The following is a 23,354-nucleotide window of genomic DNA, read 5'->3' as shown; positions in this document are numbered from 1 at the left end:
TTGACGCGCCGTTGTCCAAATCCCGAGCAATTGGTATTGATTTTCAACTCTAACTTATACCTAGTTACCGAATAAGTCTCGCTGTATCAGTGACCGTAATTCGATATACTGTGTATCACTACGGAGAACGCACGGATAGTTACCATGTAATTTTGGCCACCACTTGCCGGCATCAGTACTACTATTGAAAGCCATTCGCCGTTTAAATATCACCCAAGGGGCAAATGCTACTTTGCACCTTCAGGTGGAATCATAGTTGCGCTATGTGACACGGCCATATCGCCATGTTCGGGGTGTCCGTGTGAGTAGAAATATACTAGTTCGCTCAATATGTATGGTTGTACTCTAGACTCTGTACCTAGTACTCCGTATGGGTGCTGACTATTTGAAATAGAACTGACACTTCTCAAACCTGATCAGGCCCTTCAAGTGTAGCAACTAGGGCTTCACAGAACCACGACGTTTCTTTTTCTTCTGGATCTGGGTACCCGGTACGGGAAAAGAACCTAGGAGACACAAGATCGGGAGTGGGCGACTTGGATATCTCGTCATCGATCAACTGACGATCATATTGGTTGAAAACCAACATCCCATCTTGTTTGCTTTTTCCACCTTCAACTCCGTGCGCCTCATATATGAGTTTGCTAAAAGGTACAACCGGATAATGCTTTGAAAAATCCCACTGCGCTCAAAATCAAGGATGTTAACAAGTTGTGTGATATGGCACAATCGAAAAGCCCGCCTGACAAATACAAGGTAGCATGCAGGCGACATGCCCATTGGAATGATACCATGCCGAAAACTCACCTCATGCACGTGTTCCAATATGCCGTATCTGCTGTAGTTTGATATGTTCCGAAGACGGGGCCCAGAACTAGTTGAAACGATCAGCCGTGGCGACAACGGAAGAATACCTATCTGCATGTGTTTATTGGATAACGGGAGAACAAATCACAATAGGATCATCGCCATAGATGGATCTCACGTTTTCTTTGAGCTTAACTAACTCGCTCGGGTTCTTTTGCCTTGATTGGCAAAACCCCGTTTCGAGGTCTCGAGAAAAACATTTCGAAAGCTCTGAGGGGGGAGCTGGGCCTAAAACCCAGGGACATGTCGAGGGACGCCCTATCAGACCCCAAAAAGCATGCCCTGGCAAACAATTGGCTCTCAGTCACAAAATCTAAGAGACTTGAGGCAAATTTGGACATTCTTCCGTTGCACCTGGATTGGCCGACGATCCATGATACGAATATAAACTACAGGGGAATTCAGTAATCCCGACGGAAGTATGCAAGGATAGGTGCCTATCTCACCTGAAACGGGGAGGGACGAGGGTCACGAAGTTGGTATCCCTCTATTGATCTGAATACGGGTTCTCCAGCTGAACGGCAGTGGAGCTTTGAATTGTTAATCCAGAACGAGTATCAACCAAGCCCCGTTTAATACAATAAAATCTGTCCTTGATCGGTGGCGCTTGCGGCTTGTCGCTCGGGTTGAACCATAGGAGTATCGCCACTCCGAATCCTTTGCGGCAAAGTGAAGTCCACTTTTCTCGTATGAATATTGAAGAGTAATACGGAGTACGGCGAGGTTGGTTAAAGTAGTATGGCAATTTAGAAACCCCCAGGCGTAAATCATATCCACCTACAAAGTAGATAAAGGAAACAATCCAGCGATGGCCTTTTGCCCCTGAGAATGATATTCTGCAATATGGGGGTGTAAAAATGGGATTCCTGGCTTTTCCTTCATGATCTTCTTGTAGGCTGCGAAGTTTTCGGTAGAATCGAGAAGGCTGGCGTAGGAATCTACTGAATCGCCACGCAGCGTCAGGGATAAAATGTATGGCGAAGGTTGCAATTCATGGAGCCCATGGAGTATCGCGGTTGCCGAATAGTAGTTTTTCCCTTGAAATAATGCCTAGGTTCCCAGGATAGTTAGAAGCTCGTGTTTTTGAAATATCGGAGAAGTAGGCTGACTGGCTTACCTTCACGCAATCCTTGAAATAAGGTGTCATTTCAGGGAACGCTATGCAGCATTCTTCAACCGATGTGGAAAGCAAATCCCAATGATCCATCAGAGCTCGAAGTTTTTCATCTTCTTGCTCAAAGCTCTCAGGTGAAAGGCCAGTAAAATCACGCCCATCGGAATAAGTCAGTCTTCTTGCGAGCGTTGTGGCGGGGTTTGATGCAAGGAATTCATCCAGATGAGGCAAGTCCGCCACGAAAGGGTTAGTCCAGTCGATTTCTGCATTTTGATGATACTTGCGCGAGAAACGAATCGAAAGCACTGAGAGCTTTTTTAGGAACTTGACAAATGGTCTAGGAGGAGATTCGAACAGTGCATGTATAGGCTCAATGAGGAAGCTAGCAATGCGCTGGTTCGAAGTATTATTGCCGCTTGCGAAACCCTTCTCTTTCAAACACTGAAGGACTGAACGATGAGCCCAAGGGGAACGGAATCGAAGATACTGCTCACCTTTTAGTATGTATCCAAGAAGCAACGAGGCCTAGGAGACGACTCACCTTCTCGACCTCGATATAGGCATAGATTTGGTCGGGGTCCCTCTCAAGGTGCGCTGAGACAAGGTTATACAGCTCTCGGTGCTGCTCCACAAACCATATCACAGACATGGTGGGATACCCGAGGGAATAGCGAACCCAGTCTTCGAAGGGGACCGATTTGAACTGCAAAACGCTTTCAGTGTCGATTTCCAGTGCAGTAGTAATGGGATGGATGCCGTCCAGATCGCTGGGGAGCCAGTTCCATGGGAGTGGGAAGCTAAATGTTTGGCACAGACGGAGTATTTCATCGACCTTCTCGTGGTGAGCAAGGCCAGGAAGGTCTGATCGGCCCGCGGGAAATAAAGTTACAATAAATTCCGTTAAAATGGCGGTGTTCCGATTCTGCAAGATCTTCCTTGGGAAATCGACATCGTCGTACAAGCGAAATTGGAGTAGCCTTTTGATGTCGCCAATGTTAAATGCCCAAAGTATTGGCAGCGCTTCTTCCTCCCACCACCGATAAGAGGCGTGGAACTGGGGAGGTGTAAGCTCTGTATCGAACAAAGCTGCCGACTTGGACAGGTGTGAATCTGTGGCCAAACCGGGATCAGCTTCACGGAATGTAGTGGGCATTAAGCTTGACTGCTGGGGGGCAGATGAAACCAGAAAGCTTTGGGTCTGAATAGAATTATGGTCAAAAGCCAAAAGGGATGGATTCTGAAAAACAGGGGTATAGTCCCCTTCCGTCTGTGCATGAGCCATACTAAATAGCTATTAACGCTCGACAAAAATATCCGTGATGACAACGTATTGAGTGCAAAGGTCAAGTCAACCAGTTTTGCTGGTTGCCGCTGTGTGCGCTGTGTGAAGGAGTGAGAGGAAGGTTAAGGAAAAGGGCATCTGATTAGCGTCAACAATACAAGCAAATCAGCATCCGGGCCAAAAGAGTATGGTAAACGGGATTTGAGAAACGAATAACATAAGGCTATCATAATCAGTCATCAACTGCTCCGTGTGGAGTTGACGGAGATATGTACTCAGGGAAACTGGGGATGTTACCGAGATACATAGTAGTAATCCTTCAAAGGCACAAGAGTCACGGGGATGGATGTGAGGATTGAATACGGCGAACGGGCTACCGTTATTAGGTTCCATCATATGGGTCATGAGGGGAAGCTCTGTTGGTATTGGATCTTCTTTGTGGCTCAAAGGATAGCAGGCTAACCAAATAAGAGCAGTGGCGTCGGTAACTAAGCGCAGGCCGAATGCTTTCATAGTCAATGATTTGCCCGAAGACTTAAAGAGGCTGATCAGAGAGAAAAAAAATATTTCGAAGAAGTCCTCAAGGGGTCAGATATGGAAAAGTGGCCTTAGCGGCTGGTCCCAGGAATCGTCACCATGAGAGGCTATTTCGTTAGGGCCATTGAAACGGTTCCGGGAGCCGTTCGCCTGGAATTGATCCGTCCCACCGCCAAACGGCGAGTGATATTGGCTGTTTTGCCAAGAGGGATTAGAATGGTTTGCAGTTGCATGCTGTAAGAACTTCCAGTCGATCAATTGTTAAGTGTAAATACGTGTACGGAGTACTCCATACTGTCGGACGAAGGAGAGCGTGTATTCCCCGAAGCACGAGGTATCGAGTTATCTGCAAGCCATTTGACCGTCTTTTGTTCATGGCCCGGATCGAGGGGAGGCCCGTAGTTGTAATTTTCGATAATTATAACTCAGGGATGAAGTCAACTAGCGGTTAAAAATCCTGTTGGGTTTGGCTCAGTGCCAGTTCGTGGGTCTTGCGCCCGGACATTGTCGTTCGTCAACATGGTACTCCGTACGGGACGAGACACTTTGCACTCATCACCGCTATATAACTCCCGGGAAATATGTTTAATCAAGACTCATGAAGGCCTTCAAGAACCCAGTCTCAAGGAGTCAAGGGTGGCAACCGTCGAACACCACTCTGTAATACACAGGGCAATTCAAGACGGTTGCATTCAACTTCTCGAACAGATCTAAAAAGATTGTCGGTCCGTCGTCATCCTGTTTGTTTCAACTGGCGGGAAAAGGCTCGCTTGCTATCGGTATCCTAGAAGGAATAGAAAAATGGAACCTACTACGGCCCAGGGATGGTTTCCCCGCACGATGGATGCGGGTGTTGCAGATGTCGTAGCGTTGACCATTCGATAGCTGATCCTTTATTAATCTGCGGTGTCTGGTGACTGTTGGCCATGATACACCGTTCGATTTCAGAGCGTCTATCGTTGGCCTGCCATCGGCTCGACGACCTTGGTTCTCGAGTGGCGAGGATAGGCGAAGGGACGAGTTGAAAGGCTGAAGTCAGAATTGGGCTCGAACTTTTCCACGTGGTCTGGTCGGGAAATACGATTGTGTTTCATACATACCGTACGTATTGTGCATACCAGGTATTTTACAGCTGCGAGGGCTGTGACAAAACAACGGCTGCAAGGCTTCCTCGAAAAACGGTTTCAGAGCCCTGCTGGATGCTGCACTGCTCTGTTTAAAGATCCTGCATCGAAGTCATGAGGTCCTTTCAAAAGGGAAATCTTCAGTTTCTGACACTTCGGTTTATGGATCTACAGGAGTTTTACGCATTCCCTGATCCTTGTCCTTTTGGTATATTGGAGGTAACTTACTAACGTTCTGTAATTACCGAGCGACTAGTTTGGCTTGTGGAGTGCACGCAGAATCCCCAGACTCCAGTCCTCCCTTCGAAGTCGCCAGCCCGTAGGATCCATCAACCCTGACCTCAGGAGACGATTGTCAGATGGTGCATGCCGAATGCTGTTACTCAGGGAACTTGCAAAACTGATGAAACAGCAAGATTGGAATCCCAGGGCATACGGAGTACGACTCGACTATACGGAGTACTGTAGTAGATAACAATCCGTGTGTGGATTCATTCGAATGGTTTGCGCTCAACCGCGTGCCGCATTGTCAAAATTAGCTTCGATTAAAAATGCCACCGTATTTTGAATGGCCGAGATGTCATTGGCGAAATGCCTTTTCGGGACAACGCTGTCGTCTAGCAGGCCCCACTGACCCCGGGAGAGTGCCATGGTAATGGTAGTAACTAATAGCGGGTTCGACGGATCGTTCCATGGAAGCTGGATTTCAGTGCTGCTCTAGAGTCTAAAGCCCTGCATCTTTAAGTGTGAATCGCCTGAGGCTCTGGCATAGAGAAAGTAGCGGTCAAACTCCTTTCGCCGGCGGAATCCCGACTTCAGCGATTGCAGTGTGCCACCCAAGTTGCAACTACTAAAGGGGTAGTAAGTGCGCAAAGACCGTCGTCTTCCAATAATAAACTAGGCTTCCGCTGCAAGTGCCCGATAATAACTGAAATCTTTAACAGAGTACAGAGCTAACTTTTCCAAGTATCCCAGGAAAGCATGTAGCTCAATTGATCAAGCTTGAGTCTCTAGTTATCAGTCTGCACAAATTGTTTTGCATACTTATTTCAACAAAGCATCCCCCAGGATAGGCGGGCGCGGGTAAGATTGATGACTGCAGAAGAGCTAGGGCAACTAGAAAGCCCTTGAAGACTTCGACCGTTTGATATCGGGTTCCAGCTCTTCGATCAGGAGGAGAAAGAAAGGTCTAGGTAATGACCAAGAGATCGGAAAACAGCTTAACGCCTCATTGGCATTGGAAGCCGACCTACCTACCTTAAAATGAAACGTAAATGAAAAGTTTATGAATAGCATATGTTGATACGGACAGAGAGCTTCACATCCTGATATAAGTCGGGGATACACTGGAGTACTCACGAACAGCAAATGGCTAGGCGCTTGGAGCAAAGGCGGAAGATGGCCCCTTTAGGCGAATTAAACCACAGTTGAGACTCATGGACAATTCACTGCAGAATTCCCAGCCTTCTGTGATCGAAAGGGTCGCTTTTGAATATGAGCAATACTCAAACCATAGCCATCAAGTAAAACGGAATTGCTTTTTCCCATATCACGTGACAACACATTTGCCCGCTTTTTGTATGCCACACGGTTTTGATATCATCGTTGGGAATCCGGCTGGACGGAAAATGCGAAAATGCCTTGGAATGAGCTATTCGAGACGTTCCCAGGGTCCTACTCAACCTCTTCGGCCTTAGATGATCATTTCTTTCAATCGAAAGACATTCCTCGCCCTCATCTCCGTATCGCGCCTCTCCGCAACCCTATCCCTCCTGGATCACGAAAGGTCCCTTCGCCTCTTGAACCTTCGACCACCGGGATTAGGGAGCCCACGTCTTCAAAACCGCTAAAATTTCCAGCTGGCAACCCCCCCACAGAGCTTCCAACGCTTGAGGGCTTCCTAAAAGCGGCGCCGAGAGAAAATGAGCTTCCTCATATCTTAGGCGTTGTGCCGAGCTCAGAACAGCCACCGAAAAACATCCTTCCAGCTTTTATCAGTCTCAGAGCCGTTGAAAACTTGCCCTACCCAACTTTTTCCGATGAGACTCCACGAAAACGCCGCCGGTTAGACCCTGTCGGAGATGGTTTTGGAGACCTACAATTGCCAATACCAAAGGTCCAAAAAGAAACCCCAAAGCCACGCCCATTCGGGCCATTACCGGTTTTAAACGAGCTTAAAGAACCTCCCCCAAATGCTGCGTTATTCCCACCGATCGAAGCAGACAGGCGACCTGTTATTTTAAACCCTCAGGAAAGGGAACCAGTACTTTCTACGGAGCAAAGCTTCTCGGGACAGCCAACAGAACGTCGTCCCCGGAGGATAGAAGATTTGATTGAATCTAACGATGAAGGTGAGGGAACCAATTTGGAAAACCAGGAAAATAACCGCCAAAGTTCCTCTACGCAAGAGACTAGGCAGAGAGACACAACATCTCAAGTCGAACAGGCCACAGAGGGGAATGAAAAGTTATCAAATCCGCAAAAGGCTACGAAACCGAGAAAAAAACTTCGAAGATGGACAGAACAGGAAACTCACGATCTTCTTCGCGGTGTGGTGAGATGTGGGGTCGGAAATTGGACTACGATTTTGACACAACCTGATCTCAAATTTAACGAGAGAACAGCTGGGAATTTGAAGGATAGGTTTCGAGTTTGCTGCCCATGGGCGTACGACTCTGGGCAGGCGCCTAATTCTGAAGACATCCAAGCGAGACTTGCTGATAATATCAGCAATGCACAGTCGGGTTTAGTTGCAAAGATACTTCTACCCGACCCTAGGTCAAAGACTAGCTTGGACTTGAACAAAGGGTCTATGAAGTCAAATCACTTATCTGAGTCGCTAGCGCCGCACGGATCGAAGCCGAAACGTTCGTCAGGGTTAAATGGGAGCCAAAGGTTGTCCAACCTGGCCAAATCTACCCTCATGTCACTCGGTTTGTCAGACCCAGACACGACAGTCAAGTCAAGTCGGCGGCACCGTCGCGCTTTTACGCCTGCTGAAGATGAAGCCTTGCTCAAAGGCTATGCGGTCCATGGATTCCAATGGACCCTGATCCGCGAAGACAAGCACCTCAATTTAATGCATCGAAAGGCCACGGATCTACGAGACCGCTTCCGAACTAAATTCCCCCATGTCTATCGCGAAGGTGGCTTTGCGACCGCGAACAAGGTCGAGAACAATCTCAAGAGCGGGGATTCGGCTGGGCCGTCGAACTTCGTAAAACCAGGCCTTCCATCGGCAAATAGCGCCAACTTTTCTATCAAAGATGCTCAGGTTACCGCTGCGGCGACGGCGGTTCCTATTGACCCGGCGGTATCGCCCCCCGCCCCGCCATCGAGTCTCCCCGAGCCGGCCAACGTACCAGTTACGCCGGTATTTCCGTTTACAACAGATGATGGCGGAACTGTCGAGGACAACGGATATGGCTTTCGCTGGGTGGAAAATACACTTCCTCCTTTAATGTGGGATGAACTAGCCTAGGATATGTCATGCCTTATGAGATTATGAACTCCGTTACGTCCTTTTTAGGGTTCGATATACCGCGTTTGGCTCATGGCCCGTGTGTTATTGGTATACTATCAACTTAATGAATTTAATCATATTTTTCATAAAAACATTCCGCGTAAGACATGTAAATCGATCGTCATCCGAGATGGATTTGAACGGCTAGTTTTTAGATACTTTGTAGGTAAGTACAGTACATATTCATGGACTGCGAGTGAAAGCTCCCCCTGACGCCGCTTCGCTCATACACGCTCAATCAAACAGGGGTTACAAGGGATCGGAGGAAAATATAACAGCAAGCTACTTGGCAGGTTAGGCGTTACGAGTATTCGCAGTTGCACGCCACCCGCTTGTGAGCAGAAAATTCAAGGTCTCAGCAAGGGATGAAAGTCATTCCAGCTTGCAATTACTTATGAACGTGTAATGTTGAAATATTGAAAGGAACGGAAGGAATGATATATTCGTCAATCATAGCAAGTCCATGACTAGGAGACTGACCACGCGCTATTGCACGACTCAATTCTTATGCATTGCTTTGTCACCAGGCGTTGCGATCCCAAATTCGGATCTAGAACCGATATTTAGCCCCCGTCTCCGTATAAATTGAACGCCATCCTTTGGCGAATCAACATACCTTGAACAAAGCTAGCCAACACCTTGCTACCTGTTTGCAACAGTGGATGCCCCACGACTATCTGCAAGAATCGCTGGAGGCCTTCCCTCCGGTGCTCAATAACGTCATCGCTAAACCGATTTGTAAAGACCTTCCCAGGAAGCGGTGGAATGGTAACCCGCGCGCTTTCTCTCTCCAGGATATCTCTAAAGTATTCAAAGTCGGAGTAGCGACGGCGCACAACGGAGTGTTTTAGCTTGAAGGCTGGGATATTGGTGCGACAGACGATTTCATAGGACGTGTACATATTGCGGGATGTGCCATGGGTTTGAGGATTCCTCACCTGTATACCCGACAAATGATACGCGTTAGCTCATGGCGCAGGGCACGGGGGGGATGAGGGGTATCCGGGAGCACGACTTGGTTCGGGAAAAAAACAATCAGTACTAAACAGGGAGGACTGAAAACTGGGAGCGTACTTCTATTTCAAGGAAATTCTCTGGGGGACCATATATCTCCTCAAAGGTTTGCTGTCGCGCTTCTGGGAGGGCCTGCATGTTGATGCTTAGGGAAAGAACTCCAATGGCACGGACACTGATTCTGATTTAGGGAAAGCAGCGGCGTGAAATATAGGCTCGCAGAATCCGAAGAAATAGGTAAGTGAGGCAGTAATGATCGAAGTAGAGTGGTAGAATAAGTATGATGACTTTCTCCTGGTTATCATTCGGCCTGGAAGCGCATCCCAAGCGGGCAACCCAGCATGACGACCACTCACTGCATGGATTATTATTAATCCGGTCCGACCCCACATGTAAATGCAATTACATAATACGCTAAAACTGGCCAATCATAATTTCCACGATCGCCGCGATGACATAACTCACCCTGGCACCCCCGAATCGCTTCAGCGGCACTTCATGAACGTGAGTGCGATATTTCGATTATATCTTCATTGCACTCCGTAAAGATAGAGAGTGTTTATTTCCGCGTAGCCACAAGCATTGCCCATTCTTCAATCTAGCGTGATATGCTTTCACCTCAGGACTCCCTCCGCGAATCCATGGGGAAGAGGCGGTAGACCTCGGAGTTAAAGGTACCTTAAAGTCCAGACAGTTAGTCCGCTCTGCCCCTGCTGAGGCCATGGTGATTAATCAGTGCTCATTTTCAGAGGGGATACACCTTTGCCTCGCGGTGTGATGTGCGTTGCTTGAGACAATCAACCACGACATATACTTGTCCTTCTATTTCTGCTGAGCCGGTTATCGCGTCCTCCTTGACCTCGCCATGAGCTCGTCCCACCATACCCCTGGTTCACCAGATGCACTGTCAGATTCAGACATAATAGCCCACTCAGACATTTCGTACCACTTTGCGAACGAGCATATGAGCGATACATATGATGAAACCGATCAGGATGATCTTGATTTTGAGCCGGAATTGATGGGGTCTGAAGCAGGAGGCGCTGATGAGGACGACCATGAACTTCTTGCAGAAGATGCAGTGCGTGAGCTGCTGGGTATGGCATCCCAATAGTGACTGCTTCATAAAGGCTAGTTTGCTGATTTCCAAATAAGGGGCAGAGGATGGCGGAAATCTACAATTTGAGTTCACAGTGGAGGACAGCGATCAAGCCGAAGACACAGACGGCGATAACACTACACACACCGGTGCTACTCGTGGTATGCTATCACCAACAGTTTCAATTTCCATCAACAAGGCTTTCATTGACCACTGGTTGTTTGTCATAGTAACTACAGAACAGTTATTCCAGCTACTCGGAGCAACGCGCCTCAGACGCATTCTACAGACACACGGATTATGGCGAGAGCAAGTCCCCCGGGATGAAGACGACGAAGATGCATCAGTTTTTGGCTCATACGGCTTTAGAAGGCGCCGGACGCAGAGGCCGGTTGAGGAGCGATACCCCAAAATTCCCAGCGAGTTAGGTGCAGAATTAATGGCATCCGGAGCTTTCGGCAATAACCCATACCATGTTGATAGGGCGAAGAAGAGAAGACTCAATTTTGCCACAAAAATGATGTGGAGGGAGCTAGGCAGGGGACCTCGAGGAGCCGATCTGAGAGCTGCGAGAGCCATCCCGCAAGTGAGTCTTCTTGCACGCCGCCTTTCACACGATAATCCTGACCGGAATCCTATTCTAGGTCTTAATCCCAGGTTCTGCGCCCGATAAGATTATTCACTATGACTCTAGATGCTACTCAGGCCAGTTTTCCAACGATGGTAACTTTTTCTTCTGCTGCAACCAGGATTTTAAAGTGCGGATGTATGATACATCCAATCCAGGCGACTGGAAATACTACAAAACGGTCGATTGCCCATTTGGGTATTGGACCATTACAGATGCTTCATTGAGTCCAGATAATAGATTTCTGGCCTGTAGCTCTATCAATAACTTTGTGTGTCTGGCGACCACCGATCCGGCATCAGACCAGGATCCGCACGTGTTAGATTTTGCTAAATCTAGGCGGGTTAGAGCGCCCATTGGCCATCCGGGAGCATTTGGTGTAAGTACAACCTCTATATTAATTCAATAACAAGCGAGCTTATTGCGACTTAAGGTATGGTCTATTCGATTCTCAGGGGACGGTCGAGAAATTGCCGCGGGGACTTCTGACCGGTCTGTCGTTGTCTACGATATTGAATCACAGCAGCCAGTACTACGGCTTCAAAACCACGAAGACGATGTCAACGCGGTCTGTTTTGGGGACAATTCATCCCCTCATATTCTCTATTCGGGGTCCGACGATACCACCCTTAAGGTTTGGGACCGACGATCGATGGCAGATGGTCGAGAAGCCGGAGTGTTCCTAGGCCATACTGAAGGACTAACCTTCGTCGACAGCAAAGGTGACGGCAGATACGTGCTGTCAAACGGAAAGGACCAGCTGATGAAATTATGGGATCTGAGGAAGATGATGACCATCTCAAAATTCGACACCATTGACCCAAGTAAATACACAACGGGGTTCGATTATAGATTTATGACCTTTACGAATGAAGATTACCAGCCACATCCGCACGATTGCTCTGTGGTTACATACCGAGGGCATAGTGTTTTGAGGACCTTGATCCGGTGCCACTTCTCCCCGCCGGAAAGTACGAATTCCAGATTTGTCTATACTGGCAGTGAAGATGGAAAGGTATATATATACAATATCGACGCCACTATCGCCGGTGAAATTGATGTCGCCGAAGCAACATATCACAGTCGACCCACGGATGCGGAAGTTTTCAGTGCAGCATCTCACTCTAGAAGGCTTGATACTGATTGGAAGACGGTTGTTCGTGATGCCAGTTGGCATCCAAATGCCCCCATGATAGCAGGTATGGTCATTTCTTCCGATCCTAAAATATGACATCGCTAACCTGTCTTGCCATATAGCTACCTCCTGGAATGGGCGCGGTATGGCTGCAGGAACGTGCACTGTCCACTCTTGGAACGACGATGGATCCGAAGACGAAGGCGATCCGCCTCTTGGGCAAAGTTATAATGCGCAATTAGAGTATGTTGAGTCGTTCAACCGGTATAGTAAAGCAGTTCGGGAACGTGGCGAGCGCGGCGCCCGTAGGGGCCATGGATTGAGAAGCCAGCCAGTTCGTCGGGCTAGGGATACTATTGGTGGCGGAGAGTCATCAACAGGAACCTGGTAGCGCCGCTTGGATTTGAATCGCGGCAATATTCACTTTTTTTAGCTCTGTTTTGAAAAGTGTATATAAATTATGATGGTGTTTGATGAACTCAGCAAATCCCAACATCATAATGTGCGAAGCATTAGAAGGGATTCATATACAATGGTATAGTACACACAAAAGGGTAATGTGGTAAAAAAGTGAAAGCAAACAAGCAAAAACAGGATGACAATGATATCCCCACGTTGAACCATGCAATATAATATTGCGCGGAAATAACACCCTCAGGATTTCTCTATTCAAATTTATCTCTTTAGGCGCCGACTCCCAAAGCCCCTGACTTGCAAAATGCTCTGTCCTCTCGTGAACGCGCTAGCGGAAGAAGAATGGTCTCTCTCAACCGCTGTCATGATTATACAGTGGCATTGGTTTCCCAAAGCCCGCTGCACACCCCAGTCCGAAGCTGCATTTATCGTATTCTTGATCAGGCGCCTCCCACTAGAATGTTGTTGACAGGGATATGTACTACAAATCGATTCGGTCAGCAATCGGGTTCATCCGGTGTCAGTTGCGTGTCCCATCCATGAGTTGCAAATGGTCGTTATTGCGATAATCTCAATGGCTCGGGAAAGGTAGAGGGAACTGACTTAATTTGATAACGTATCCGATAGCTCCCATGATAAGGAAACCAAATCCAACCGCCTGACTGATTTTGAGGAACTCGCGCTTGTCCGCTATGATGTCAAGATATAAATATTAGCGACGTCACCAGGGCAATGCACTTGCAGCTGAAATATCATAGGCGCAGATCTGGCCATCCTAAGAACAGACTGTACTCACGTTTCGTGCAGCGGTTTACGAAGAGCATGCCATCTTTGACGAAATCCTTGGGGATATCAGCCAATTCCTGGAACGTGTCGGACATGTTGAGTGACGTTCGAAAGCGAAGATAGGAAGCTTCAATTGCAAGAAGTAGCTATGAAAAAGACGAGCAAGCTGCACTGACTCAATGAGCAAGAGGATTGCAAAAATCACCGGCCGTTCACCTTTCGTTCACTCCCTTGGGCATCTTCTGGCGAGGTGTCCTTCGTGTCAATGAGCCAAGTATCCCCTAGCTGACTAATCAAAGCCAGCAGTGTCGAGAACGGTGCACGTGATAAACACGCTAATCCAAGTTCGTCAGCTCTCGTCTCTCATCCAAAAGACTTCCAACGCCCCCTTCTCATCCTACCTCCCATGGACCGTTTCCTACTATCAGTTCCTATCTACACTTGCCATATCGTCCTTTGATCATCGAAACTTGACAGTACCTTTGTGTGTGGCTTTTTCTTTCAATCTTGCGCCGTCGCCGCTCGGCAAAAGGCAACTGTATCAAACGCGAGGCTGACAGTCCTACCTGTTGCCATCACTGACATCTGTTCATCCAGCTTGGTTTCACTGGAAACCGTCGTCAAAAAGCCCACTGTTCTCTTTTTTATTACCTGTTAATTCACAGAGAGCTGTGTCACTTGTGTCTGCTAAATCAAGCTTCTCCTTGCCCGCATTGCTTCCAGGCAACGGAAGTTTGAGATATCATATTTGTTGGCAAATTTGTCGAGGGATAAGAAGCTGGAATTACTGTGAAACATTTGAGAATTTTAGACCTGCACTTGCCATCGAAGGCAGTGAGGCGGTTTATCTCAAGTTCGAGAAAACTGGGCGCAATCCCTTCCCGCTTTTGCGAAAAGTCAATACTCTTGTTTCACATACTCTGAAGCATCATCTAAACAATCGGTCATCAGGATTTGTACGTATCTATCTTTGATTTCTCTTGTCCTGTCCCTCCGTTTCTGTTTCTTTCGTTTGTTCGTTGTGAAGCAAGCAAGAATGATTTCGAAATGACCGGGCAGCATTGAGCAAGCTATCGATTCTGTTGCAATCCGACAAGTCTTCTTCGTTACTAATTTGGACTCCATTATTGGCAGACATGTACTCTCCTTAAAACTGAACGAGACCCAAAAGCCTGTGTATAACGATTTTGAAGCAACAATCAATTATCCCACTTCAGAGATCCGTCCTATAATAGTTCGACATGGCTACTGAAGATGATAATTTTGACATTGACATTTATGGCGATGCAGGAGGATATAACGGCAATGAAAACGAAGGGGATTATAAGGCGGAAGAGCCTGAGCTCATCCTCGACGCACCGGAGACTACCCATCAAAACGGAGTAGGTGATGGTTCCGGCGGTAATAATAATGCTACTGAGAATGGCAACCATAAAATTTTCAAAACCGAAGAATCGTCTCAAACCGGTAAACCGACATCTGATAGTTTGCAAATACCACAACCGCCGCAGCAAGGGGTTAAGCGAAAAGAAAGCCCAACAGACAGACCTACAGACCCAGATGCAACCAGTGCATTGTATATTTCCGATCTTTATTGGTGGACCACTGATGATGAGATCCGTGGGTGGGTAAATGAGGCGAGCTGTGAAGACGAGCTCAAAGATGTCACATTCAGCGAACACAAAGTGAATGGTAAAAGTAAAGGGTATGCGCGCTGTCCTACTAGCTTAGTTAGTTCAACGGTGCTAATTTCTCCAAAAGGCAAGCCTTTGTTGAATTCAGGTCGCCACAAGCAGCAACAGCCGCAAAGCGTAAAATCGAATCACTCAACTCTAACCAACAAAATGCGCGAAAATACTCCGTCAATTATACTCAACCACATGCGAACCCGTTCCGCACGCTCCCCAAGGATAACCCTATGCGTGGAAAAGATGACCGGTCAAGGTCTTCATCTACAGGTTTCAACTCGCCGGTTCAAGGGATGAATTTTGGCATGGGGGCAAATACTGGTGGGTTTAGGGGCGGCCGTGGCGGTGGATTCAACCGTGGAGGCATGAACATGGGGGGTTTCAATGCCAATCGCAACTTCTCTGGCCCAATGAACACGGGTGGATTCCAGGGTGGTGCAATGACCGCTGGGTTCCAGGGAACACCTGTTGGAGGCATGCAGTCGTACGGTGGCTTCGGGAACCGCGGAGGCATGATGGGTCCCAACATGCGCGGTGGACCCAATATGCGAGGTCGAGGAGGTATGGGTGGCCCAATGGGTGGAAACATGATGCCAGTGGGTGGGATGGGAGGTGTGGGCATGGCCGGGATGGGTATGGGTGGTATGGGAATGGGAGGAATGCCCAATCAGATGGGTGGTATGATGGGTGGAATGCAGGGCGGCATGGGAATGCAAGGTATCATGGAAATCACATTTTCAACCCCATCTCTCTGTCTAAGTGATGCTGATTTATACTATAGGGCAAGGCTTCCAAGGCCAAAATCCCCACTTCAATCCAGCCTTCTTTGGCCAACATGGTGCCAGTGATGGTGCATGGAACCCCCATGGCGCAAAGCGTACTCGTCAAGAGTGATTGCTCAAGTCCTAAGTAGTGCCGTGCGGCTCACAGAACACCACCTTTTTTTTTATTTATTCGGTTCAATTCTCGATTGTATTAGGCAAATTAAAGCAATTGGCGTCCCATTCTCTTTTTTTCCGTTTTGCTCTTCTTTGTCGATGGTGCTGAGCGTGCTCCCTGTGAGATGCTACAAACTCAGTATCAATCCCCCTACTGTAGGGCTGAGGAGAAGCCTAGTTCAGATCTTTCCTTAATTACTCGTATTACATGGACCAGGTTGTGGTGCTTTTTGTTTCAATACTTCTTGAATGTCTCTTTTGTGCATTGTTTATGCTTCTTTGGTTATACATGCGTCTGGAGTTTTCCTATCTCAGTTTATAATTGTCATTCTCATCAAAATGAAGTGATTTTTCCCTACTGATGAATACTCGTTCCAATCTTACGCTTCCCTGTTAGTTAGCTAATATGTGGGTGAGAGAAGTAAGAGGTTGTTATCGACATATCTATATCTATCACCCTTTCCACTCCGGCAACCTTCGGCTTCCGCTCCGCCCGCTTGGCAATCTCGCAGAAACATTGTTCCTTCCCGGGCATCATGATTGCCGATTTGAGTTTCCGAACTCGAGTCAGTTTTGTCTCCAGATTTTCCCCGCAATTTATCCAATTATCTGAACCGCGGGGTGAGGTTTTTTGGTCGCGTTATTACCCGCCCGGGAGCATTTATTTCTTTCGCCTTCGAAAATTGGGCCCAGCCTATCGGACGATTTTCTCCAGGGCTTACCCCCATGCCGAAATGTCCAGGGGCCCGCCTGGGCCTTCGGCTCTGGAGTGTTCCCCCTTAGACGGCCCAAGCATCGGCCGAGACAGCTCTTAGGCGTACCGAAGATTGATGATGGAAAATTATAAAAGTATTTGCAATGGCCCCTCCGCGGGGGCCTGGCACGGTATACGCAATGAATTGAGCAGCTCATTTGATACGTTTGTGCGGTATGGAGAAAGTATTCAGGGTTGTTGACCACCTACCTGGGGGGCTCCCACTCGCACACCTACCACCGGATGTTAACCCGGAGACTGTCGCACTGGAATATATCACTTGCCTACAATCACTGAAAGCAGACGATTTCACTGAGGATGCCCTCTGGCGCGACACATTTGCTTTCACGGGTACCGTGAGGACGTTCCATACGCCAGCCAACATCGAAACTGCCTGGAACGATGTCGCGCAAACTCACAAACCCAGCGACTTTGCATTGATCCCAGGATCCGCTCGTATTATGCACCTTAGCGCGCGATCGTCCTGGGTTGAAGCGAGATTTACGTTTAAAACGAATGGAACACCGCAGGAAAACGGTTCTGGCTTTATATCTATCATACCGGGAAACAGTGGAAGGTGGAAGATCTGGTTGTTGAGAACGATCTTAGAAGGTATTGATGGGCTGCCAGACGTGGATGTGTTGAAACCAGTTGAGTCGGTGCCGAACGGGCATCTGAATGGAGTTGAAGAGCCCACAGATTATGAATGCGTGATTGTGGGAGCTGGCCAGGCAGGTCTTGCTCTCGGAGGGCGCCTCAAGGCGCTGGGGGTGCGATATCTGATTGTTGATAAAAACGCTACTATTGGAGATAATTGGCTGCTGAGATATGAGTCTGCGAAATGTTGGTTTCTTCGTTTCCTGAGATATACTTGTTGTCATTTGCTAACAAACGCTGTCTAGTACATACTGTCAGAAATTATGGTAGCACTCCAATGCCCATTGAGCCGTTTCAAGTAGCTAATATGTTGCCGCGTAGCACACCTTCCATTTGAGCGCACATTTACTCCAGACTGGAGAGAATTCCTGACCAAACGTGATGTTGCCAAGGGCTTTACATCATGGTTCAACAAATATGGAATCGTGAGTTTTACCAAACTCAATCCTCAAAGACCGTGCTTCTGACTGTGTTAAAGAATGCCTGGTTTTCTACTAGCTTTGAATCCGGCAAGTGGGATGATAGTAGAAAGGAATGGACTATTCGTGTTATTCGGGAGCAAAAGGAGATTATGCTCACGACGAAACACTTTGTCTTTGCTATCGGAGGAGGCGGCCAGATTCCTAAGATGCCCACGTTTCCAGGTCGAGTGCGTTGACCCTTATTGCCAACGAGGCCACCTTTTTGAAACTAATCATAAAGTCGTGAAAATAGGAGAAATTCAAAGGAGTGGTTTTACACTCGGTCGATTATAGAGATTCCAAGGACTGGGCGGGAAAGAGAGGCGTCGTGGTTGGCGCTGCAAATACAGGTACGGAATTCCAATTAAGCAGCTATTAGTTGAAATTTTTTTCTGATGACAGGCACCAGCCCACGATGTCGCGGAAGACATGCAAGCAGCAGGCGTGGATACCACCATGGTACAACGGCAAGCAACATGTATGGAGCTTCGCTAATTTAATTCCCTAATATCTCTTGCATTCTAACCTGTTGGATAGATGTTATTCCTACCGATTTCTACTTGAAGGTCACTGGAGGTAGGCTAGCCCGAAGGCGATGTTAATGCACTGTGCTCTAACAATTCATCAAGCGGTTTTTAACGATCAGATACCCATTGAGATTGCGGACCGAATACAATTCAGCAACCCCATTGCTGTTGGTCGGCAAATGGTCGCATTCCATCTGCATAAATTAATACGAGCAAATGCGGAGCGATTCGATTCTCTAGAGCGGGCTGGTTTCCTCTTAGACAGATTTGGTGATATCACCTACCACGTCAGTGAGCGCAATGGCGGGCATTACATGGATGTTGGTGGATCGGCGAAGATATCCAAAGGATTGGTAAGTTTTCGCGTCGCCCTTGCTAGCCTGAGGCGTTGAGGAAGTACTAAAACTGGGGTTTGGTAGATCAAAATGAAATCCGATGCCGTTATCACTGAGTACACAGAGAACGGACTCCTGTTCTCTGATGGGTCAGAGCTCAAGGCGGATGTAATCGTCTTCACAACCGGATTTGTCGGAACGATTCGCGACGATGTTGCAAAATACTTAGGACAGGATGTTGCCAGTCAAGTTGAAGAATACTGGGGTTTGGACCAAGAGGGAGAAATTCGCGGAGCTTATAAGCCTACCGGGCGTGAGTACCAACCGACCCGTTTGTTGAAGTTCATTTTAGAACTAACAATACGGTTATTTAGATCCCGCCCTATGGTACATGGGCGGCACACTTGGCCATACTCGATTCTTCTCACGGTTTGTAGGACTGCAGATCAAGGCTGCGCTTGACGGAACTGCACTGCCGATTTATAAAAAGATTCCAGGGCAACCTAACCTCACAGCTCGACCACTGGGCGAGATAACGAGACTGTTAGCCAATGACGAGATTAACGGGACGAAATGATGGCCCCGTGTTTAGGACATTTCTGGGGATAATACTCCGTAGTTAGACATGAGATACCAGGATAGAGCACTTTTATTGATTCACCGTCATGATAGAGCTATCCAGAGTGCATGAGACCTTCATTCCAATCTCCGTACCTCGGCCCAATTTTGCTGGACCCTTCCGGATCCCGATTTCTTCCATATCGGTCCCCATTGTGGCTGAATCACCCTGGCGGCCACGTGGAACCAAGGAGCCTTGACTCATGAGAGGGTCGCGCCAAGGCCCTCGCCACAAAGTGAGGGAGGGCTACCCGGGGCAGTAAGCGAGATCACGTGTGCCAGGCCGCCGAAGACAAAGGGGCTAATCGAGGCCCCGATGCTGGGCGGGCCCTTCCTTGACTACCATCTTGAGCGCTGAGCTTCAACCAATTTGACCCTGTCTGATGCCAACAAGCCAAACACTTCGCGAAAACCAAGATTCACGGAGTGGAACACATCCCGACATTCCGCCCCAAGCGGCTCCAAAACTCCCACCCCCTCCTCTCCCCGGAAAGAATGACATCCTACCTCCAAAACGCCGCCCTCCGAACCAACCCCCTCCGCGCCAGACTCTTCCGCTCCAAGTACCAACGCGCCAAGCTCCTCCACGGCAAACGCCTCCACGACAAGCTCCGCCGCTCCAACCTCCTCCGCCCCCGCCCCATCCCCCCCGCCGCGCCCGATCTGTACCCTCCCCCCCGCGCCAACCCCTACGCCATCGGCACCACCTTCCCCACCATGCAAGAAGCGCGCGAAGCCATCCTGCACCACACCATCTCCCAGAACCTCTCCTACTCCGTCTCCCGCGCCGACGCGACGCGCTACATCATCAAATGCCGCTGCAGCACGTGTCCGTTCCGCCTGCGCGTCACGCTGCGCAAGGGGGACGGGCAGGCGGTGGTGACGGTGTCGCGGCCGCATAATTGCTCGCCGGAGGTGCACAAGGGGTGGAGGTGGGCGTCGTCGGTGAAGTATTTGGTGGCGAAGCACAAGGAGGCGTTTAAGGATAAGGGCGGGAGGATGTTGGTGTCGGAATTGAGGGAGTTGGAGTTGAAGGCGGGGAATGATGTTAGTGAGAAGCAGGCGTGGAGGGCGCGGAAGGCGATTGCGAATGAGGTGGAATCGTGACCCGGGGGCCGCGCTGGAGGAGGCTTCGAATGGGTGCAAGAGACGCTGCGAAGGAGTGTATGCTTTGGCTGATGAACATCACTGGGGTGAATGGCGCGGTTGATTGTTTCGGATTGTTTTCAAAACGCTCCGCCTCTTGGGCGTTCGAGTTCGGGTTTCTTATTTGATTCGCATTAACAGATACCAGTTTGTTTCACATGAAGGTTGCCCTGTTTTGCTAAAGCATGACTGTGAGCAGCGTTATACTTATTTTACCAAAGATAAGTAACCAGTTACAAAAAGGTGTATGGCTAATTGTCCTCTGAAGCTTAGTTTATTGACTTCTTCACAATTGTATCTGCTAATACACGTAAATCTAGTCATATAATAGAAATTTAGGAAAGTACGACAACAAAACTAGAGAGAACTCAGGGTAGGTATAAGGATAGCATCCTTGTCTTAAGAGAGCACCGGCGAAATGACTTGAGAAGGGTAGCAGGCACCGCGCAACGACCAAAAGCAGAAGCTAACTGCCCTGATGGAAGATCAAGCCGAAGTATTGTCGAGGGCAAAATGCTAACTGCTCCCCGTAATTACGGATGAGCCCATGTCAATTTCTTTTCCAAGCCAATCCGCCTTCAATAGGATAAAAAGGAAAACAAAGACAGAGAAAAGCGACAAAATTCGGTGATAAGCGGCAAATCATGATTTCAAAAGATGTCAAGCAATGACAGGTCGTGGCTAGGCTGAAATCGAGCAGCTCCGAACAACTTCTGTCGATGAAAAACCGTCGAAAAATCATCGAACAATCGTCGAAGCTGATCAAATGTGGTCTGTGCTCCCGGGTTTAAGCTTAGATAACCATAAGACCGGTCGGTGGGTCGGGGCTAACGAGAGCCTCGGTCCGTTCCGTAGTAACTGGGTCAAGGCTGGCAGAAAGCTGCAGGTCCCTTTGACGCAGCCACATCACAGCTTAGACTTCTTCTCCCGTGGCTTTTCGTCGTTCGTGTGAATGGAAGCATAGAATAGCGCCCAAGGATCGCTTCTTGGTGACTTCTGGAGTGTACTATTGGTATTTTCGAAGCCGTTCTGACGGTGGTTTGCAGCCATGGTGGGGAGGAGAACAGGGTTCAACGACTTCTGGGGGGCGCCATCTATGCAACCATGGTACCCAGGTTCGGTTTTTCGAGGAGCTGGGGTTTGCTCCCTGCAAGACTAAACGTTAGCTTAGAGAAAATTATATGATAAATATTTTCTGCTCCGGACTAGAATGAGAGCAGAACATATTAAGGTGGAGTGGAAAAGAAGAGGGAGGAGATAGCTTGGGGTAGTTATAGAGCCGCGCATATAATTGAAGGTGATTGTATTGACACTTACAAAAACTGGTGTTGGCTGCCATACGCTGCTGGGCCCAGTTGAGCGTTTCGTTTGTTTGTTTCTGGCAGGTGTAGAACCCCCAAATCCGCCAGCTTTCCATCAAGTGACACAGGAGTAAACTGAGAGCCAACGCATCGTAACATGTCTTCTTGGTTTCCCAAATCAAACCTATGGAAACCGTACCGGGATGGACTGGTTTCGGGGTGCCGGTTTTGGTTAGACACACCGTGAGACTTGGAGCTTCTTCGCGGCATGATGTCGGTGGTGTCAAGGAGAAAGGAGAGAGCGCAGGGCAAGGTGAGGTGAAAGAAGAATTAAAAGGCAGAAGTCGTTTGACAATGTTACTCAAACTGACAACAGGAGCAAGACATATGCAGGTAAGTATAGACTGCTGTGTTGAACGAGCTGGTACAAATGCATGAAAGCAAACAAGGGCAGGAGAGGGACGGTAGATATATGAGGAGAATCCTCTTCAACTCTAAGATGTAAGCTTCCATACTTGTGTGGCTAGTGAAATTGCCATGACGAACTGCTGCCCTCATAATATGGATGCCGAAAAAAAGGCACATCCAGGACTAGTAAATTCCCCAACTGGCGGCCGCTTGACACTACTTTAGTGCATTTTCAGCACTTTTTGGGAACTGTTACGGACTGAAACCAACCCATATGCTGGGATTCACAACACCGTACAGTGTAATTACCAACACGATGCCCCTGCCCGTCGCCCATCAATGACAGGGATGCCTGACGTATTACAGAGTCTTGGAGCCTCTTTTCCCAAAGGACCGGTCAAGCAAAGCCTATTGCGTGTAGAATGCTCCATGTTTCGGAGCAGACGAAGGCGCTGAATATCGGGGATTGCCAAATCATCCTCGCCTGGGTATCTTGTAACAGAGCAGTCTGCTATATTCTATAGCGATAAGTTTTTGAAAACGCGGATATTTTAGCCCAGCCTTCCCGACATGTGTGCCTGCAGAGTGTCGACGGTGGCAATGTCTGTGTGTATAGAGTAGCGGTTGTGGTATTTGGAGCGACAATAATAGGCCGCCTGCGTCACGTCGCAAAGGCCTGTATCCCATGTTGTGTTTCGTTGATTCGCTGCACTTTGGCCCAAATGGCCAACTGTGGGTTTCCCTCTGAATAACTGTTTGTCAATGTCAAACTGAGGCTCGATGGACAAATCCAAACCCCTTGCGACAAGTTGAGGCGTCAGGAACAACATTAGAGCTCCTCGCAACAAGATTGAGGCTCAACCATTGTTAATCTTCCACATTGTTGACCCCCCATTAGCTGCTCAAGTCAACGTCTCATAACTAACTGCCGTCTACCCCGACTTGTCTCATAAATCCATTGGAGATCGCGGGTGTGTCTCAATCTAACCCCGCTGTTC

The 23,354-nt window shown here is 48.3% G+C and overlaps 9 protein-coding genes across 9 annotated transcripts; 5 read left to right on the top strand and 4 right to left on the bottom strand.

Moving 5' to 3' along the window:
- Positions 1–1,644: 1,644 nt before the first annotated feature.
- Positions 1,645–3,134, bottom strand: UREG_00444 (uncharacterized protein; the record flags this gene model as incomplete). Its single annotated transcript, XM_002540885.1, has 3 exons — positions 1,645–1,917; positions 1,985–2,467; positions 2,523–3,134. 3 exons carry the CDS (start codon positions 3,132–3,134, stop codon positions 1,645–1,647), a joined length of 1,368 nt encoding a protein of 455 aa, XP_002540931.1.
- A 3,426-nt stretch (positions 3,135–6,560) lies between these two features.
- UREG_00443 (uncharacterized protein) lies at positions 6,561–8,405 on the top strand (the record flags this gene model as incomplete). Its single annotated transcript, XM_002540884.1, has 1 exon — positions 6,561–8,405. One exon carries the CDS (start codon positions 6,561–6,563, stop codon positions 8,403–8,405), a length of 1,845 nt encoding a protein of 614 aa, XP_002540930.1.
- Positions 8,406–8,914: 509 nt separating this feature from the next.
- UREG_00442 (sorting nexin-3) lies at positions 8,915–9,599 on the bottom strand (the record flags this gene model as incomplete). Its single annotated transcript, XM_002540883.1, has 3 exons — positions 8,915–8,997; positions 9,064–9,385; positions 9,522–9,599. The coding sequence occupies 3 exons, from the start codon at positions 9,597–9,599 to the stop codon at positions 8,915–8,917; spliced, it is 483 nt and encodes a 160-aa protein (XP_002540929.1).
- Positions 9,600–10,326: 727 nt separating this feature from the next.
- UREG_00441 (uncharacterized protein) lies at positions 10,327–12,714 on the top strand (the record flags this gene model as incomplete). Its single annotated transcript, XM_002540882.1, has 5 exons — positions 10,327–10,558; positions 10,623–11,146; positions 11,205–11,567; positions 11,622–12,387; positions 12,446–12,714. 5 exons carry the CDS (start codon positions 10,327–10,329, stop codon positions 12,712–12,714), a joined length of 2,154 nt encoding a protein of 717 aa, XP_002540928.1.
- A 594-nt stretch (positions 12,715–13,308) lies between these two features.
- Positions 13,309–13,618, bottom strand: UREG_00440 (translocase SEC61 complex gamma subunit; the record flags this gene model as incomplete). Its single annotated transcript, XM_002540881.1, has 2 exons — positions 13,309–13,427; positions 13,534–13,618. The coding sequence occupies 2 exons, from the start codon at positions 13,616–13,618 to the stop codon at positions 13,309–13,311; spliced, it is 204 nt and encodes a 67-aa protein (XP_002540927.1).
- Positions 13,619–14,764: 1,146 nt separating this feature from the next.
- On the top strand, positions 14,765–16,105 carry UREG_00439 (uncharacterized protein; the record flags this gene model as incomplete). Its single annotated transcript, XM_002540880.1, has 3 exons — positions 14,765–15,228; positions 15,285–15,889; positions 15,993–16,105. 3 exons carry the CDS (start codon positions 14,765–14,767, stop codon positions 16,103–16,105), a joined length of 1,182 nt encoding a protein of 393 aa, XP_002540926.1.
- A 974-nt stretch (positions 16,106–17,079) lies between these two features.
- On the top strand, positions 17,080–19,460 carry UREG_00438 (uncharacterized protein; the record flags this gene model as incomplete). The annotated part of the gene is made up of 8 exons (XM_002540879.1): positions 17,080–17,746; positions 17,882–17,985; positions 18,039–18,209; positions 18,275–18,371; positions 18,559–18,597; positions 18,651–18,901; positions 18,968–19,196; positions 19,258–19,460. The coding sequence occupies 8 exons, from the start codon at positions 17,080–17,082 to the stop codon at positions 19,458–19,460; spliced, it is 1,761 nt and encodes a 586-aa protein (XP_002540925.1).
- Positions 19,461–19,996: 536 nt separating this feature from the next.
- Positions 19,997–20,608, top strand: UREG_00437 (uncharacterized protein; the record flags this gene model as incomplete). Its single annotated transcript, XM_002540878.1, has 1 exon — positions 19,997–20,608. The coding sequence occupies one exon, from the start codon at positions 19,997–19,999 to the stop codon at positions 20,606–20,608; it is 612 nt and encodes a 203-aa protein (XP_002540924.1).
- A 945-nt stretch (positions 20,609–21,553) lies between these two features.
- Positions 21,554–22,218, bottom strand: UREG_00436 (uncharacterized protein; the record flags this gene model as incomplete). Its single annotated transcript, XM_002540877.1, has 2 exons — positions 21,554–21,794; positions 21,965–22,218. The coding sequence occupies 2 exons, from the start codon at positions 22,216–22,218 to the stop codon at positions 21,554–21,556; spliced, it is 495 nt and encodes a 164-aa protein (XP_002540923.1).
- Between the last annotated feature and the right edge of the window lie 1,136 nt (positions 22,219–23,354).

This window comes from Uncinocarpus reesii, genomic scaffold (assembly GCF_000003515.1).
Source record: "Uncinocarpus reesii 1704 scaffold_1 genomic scaffold, whole genome shotgun sequence".
NCBI classification, from domain to species: domain Eukaryota; kingdom Fungi; phylum Ascomycota; class Eurotiomycetes; order Onygenales; family Onygenaceae; genus Uncinocarpus; species Uncinocarpus reesii.
Note: the sequence above shows the minus strand (reverse complement) of the source record. Positions and strands in the feature narration are given on the sequence as shown.